Source organism: Bubalus kerabau, chromosome 15 (genome assembly GCF_029407905.1).
Source record: "Bubalus kerabau isolate K-KA32 ecotype Philippines breed swamp buffalo chromosome 15, PCC_UOA_SB_1v2, whole genome shotgun sequence".
In the NCBI taxonomy this organism is placed as follows: Eukaryota; Metazoa; Chordata; class Mammalia; order Artiodactyla; family Bovidae; genus Bubalus; species Bubalus kerabau.
The window spans coordinates 82,932,029-82,935,409 of NC_073638.1; the positions used below are offsets into that span (position 1 = coordinate 82,932,029).

Below are 3,381 nucleotides of genomic sequence, written 5' to 3' on the forward strand. Positions count from 1 at the left end.
CTCCCAATGCAGGGGCCTCAGTTCCATCACTGATCAGAGAACTAGATCACACATGAACAATTAAAAAAATGAAATTTTCTGCATGCTGCAGGTAAAGATCCCGCATACCCCAACAAAGATCTAAGATCCTGTGTGCCGCAGTTAAGACCCAGCACAGCCATATAAGCTAAAAAAAAAAAAAAAAAGAAATTACTGAGTCAAATGGCAGAAACATTTTAAAGGTCTCTGGTACACTTAGCTAAATAGTGTCCAAATAACTTGTACCCTTTTAAAAGATAATTTTAATATCAACTGAGAGAAATCCTTGTTGCATGGGAATTTGCACGAGCTGGAAACTAACCCTTGTCTGAGAGGTAAGACCCTCTCCTAGTTTTTCAGTTCAGTTAGTTGCTCAGTCGTGTCTGACTTCTTGTGACCCCATGGACTGCAGCCCGCCAGGCCTCCCTGTCCATCACCAACTCTCGAAGTTTACTCAAACTCATGTCCATTGAGTTGGTGATGACATCCAATCATCTCATCCTCTGTCCTCCCCTTCTCCTCTCATCTTTGATCTTTCCCAGCATCAGGGTCTTTTCCAATGAGTCAGTTCTTCGCATCTGGTGGCCAAAATATTGGAGTTCCGCTTCAGCATCAGTCCTTCCAGTGAACATTCAGGACTGATCTCCTTTAGGGTGGCCTAGCTTTCCTGGGGGAGGCAATTCCTGGCAAGAACTCTTGCTATGGCCCCTTTCATCTCACTGTTCCTCAGGGTGTAGACAAATGGGTTCAGCAATGGGGTCCCCAGTGTGTACACCAGGGAGACAAACTGATCCTGTTCGGGGTGGTAGCTGGAGCTGGGCCGCAGGTACATGAAGGCGCAGCAGCCGTACTGCAGCAGGACCACGGTGAGGTGGGAGGAGCAGGTGGAAAACGCCCGGCGGTGGCCCACGGCTGAGTGGGCCTGGAACACCGCGGCCACGATGGAGGCGTAGGAGGCAGTGATCAGGAGGAAAGGCACCGCGATGGCCAGTGTGGCCACCACCAGCACTGACTGTTCATGCCTGTGGCTCTGGGCACAAACAAGACACATCACTGGGGGCACATCACAGTAAAAGTGCTGAATGCCCCGAGCTGGGCAGAAGGGCAGAGAGAAGACAAAGGCCACCAGCTGGAAGGACAGGCAGAGGCCGAGGACCACGGAGGCCACCACCAAGTGGGCACAAAGCGTCCGAGGCATTATGATAGGGTACTGCAGCGGGTGGCAGATGGCAGCGTGGCGGTCGTAGGCCATGGAAGCTAGGAGGAAGCAGTCGGCACTGCCCAGCCCCATGAAGCGGCCCATCTGAGTGGCACAGCCCAGCAGGGTGATGGTCTTCTCCGACCGTAGGATGTTGGCCAGGAGGTGGGCACCACCACAGCAGTGTAGCCGATTTCTACTCCCGAGAGGCTGCCCAGGAAATAGCACATGGGCGTGTGGAGGCGGGCTTCGGTCTGCATGGCCGCCACGATGAGGACATTCCCGGGGATGACCCATGTATAAACCACGCTGACCCCAAGGAAGGACAAGACGCGCGGCTCTGACTGGGAGGGATAGGCCAGGAACACGAATTCTATCCACAATGAGCGGTTTCCCCAGGACATTGAGTTAACAGACTTTCTCTGTCGAGAGTTATTAATACAAAGTTCCCATTATGTATGATGTAATCTGCATCATGATGATGTAATCTAAGATTATATTACATGAGCCCCTATGTAATCTAAGACTGAGTTAGAAACTACAAGAATTAAGACTTACTCCCTTTTTCTTCCCCCCTTTTAACAAGCTTCTTCACTTAAATATCTACAATTATACTTCTAACTGCCAAAAGTTGGGCTAAATTGTGTAAGATGTTTTTGAGGAAAAGAGTCAGAGGAAGTTTGTGGAATTTCAAACTATTTTCAGTAGAAGTGGAATGAAGATTATTTCAGTTAACTCCCAAGAAACTGTCAACAGCTTTTAAAGTTCAGAGATTATGAAGGGGAGGGCAGAAGCTATTCATCACTTAATTCATTTGTATGTGTTCTCAGTACCTTCTAAGACATTCAGTTGGAGATATATGGGTACAATATTCATAAGTTCATGATACGGTGTGAAATATATGTAACAAGATTGTAATAGAAACTAGATAGAGTCATAAGAGATGTATAAATTAGACGATTAAGTTTTATAGATAGAATGCATTTTCAATTTTGGGAGTCAGTCAAGACTTCATGGGAGAGAAAGCATGGAAGGATGACTGAGGAAAGGAAATTTATGGAAAACACAATTTAAAATTGTAACAATGGGAGGGTCATGAGAAACTGATTCATTCTGGATGGAGTGTAAGATGCTACAAAGGAGAACGGAAAGAGGAGATTGCCACAAGTTTTTACAAGGTTAAATACTTGGTGTAGTATGGTAGGAGGGTATATACTGTTTGGTAAGAGTAGCAGTGATGGAATGACATCATCAGAGTGCTGCTCTAGAAAGAGCAGTGCTGTGTGCAGCAGAGAACAGCTGGCAGAGTGAAATGTCAACCGACGGATTCAGATAAAATATCTGCACACTGTATGTCTGATAAAGGCTTAATATTCAGAATATACAAAAAACTTGCCTAACTCAGTAACAAACAATGCAATTAAAAATGGGCAAAAGGCTTGAATACACAGTTCTTCAATGAAGACACATGCATGGCCAACAGGCATGTTAAAAGATGCTCATCACTAATCATCAGGTTTACAAAATCAAAATGAAATGTTACCTCATACCCATTAGGATGGCCACTATAAAAAAATAGAAAATAAGAAGTTTTGGCAAGTATGTGGAGGAATTAGAAACCTTTTGTATTTTTGGTGGGAATGTAAATGGTGTAGCCACTATAGAAAACAGTATGGAAGTTCGTCAGAAAAATTAAACATAGAATTACCATATGACCCAGCAATTTCACTTCTTGGTATATTTCTAAAACAAATGAATTTCTTGAAGAAATATTCGTACACCTGTGTTCATCGCAACACTGTTCATGATAGCCAAGAGGTGGAGGCAATGTAATTGTCTACCAACAAATGAATGGATAAAGCTAATGTGATATAAATATACAAAGGAATATTATTCAATCTTAAAAAAGTGAAACCTTGTCATATGTTGCAACATGGTTAAACCTTGAGGACATTATGCTAAGTGAAACCAGCCAGTCACAAAAAGAAAATTGCAGCATGATTCCACTTATAGATAGTATCTGAAGTCAAGCCCTTGGAAACTGTAAATAGAATGTGTTTACTGGGGGTAGGGGTGATGGGAAAAAGCGATGGATAGAACTATCAAACTGCTGGAAGGGGCAGATCACAGACATGATCATCATTAAAAAGATACGGTAAGATAGA

General features: G+C 43.9%; 1 protein-coding gene across 1 annotated transcript; it reads right to left on the minus strand.

Moving 5' to 3' along the window:
- Nucleotides 1–676: 676 nt before the first annotated feature.
- On the minus strand, nt 677–1,620 carry LOC129629102 (olfactory receptor 10W1-like). The gene is given in 2 exon segments (XM_055548878.1): nt 677–1,386; nt 1,389–1,620. Coding segments are annotated over 2 exon segments (942 nt in total).
- Nucleotides 1,621–3,381: the final 1,761 nt, after the last annotated feature.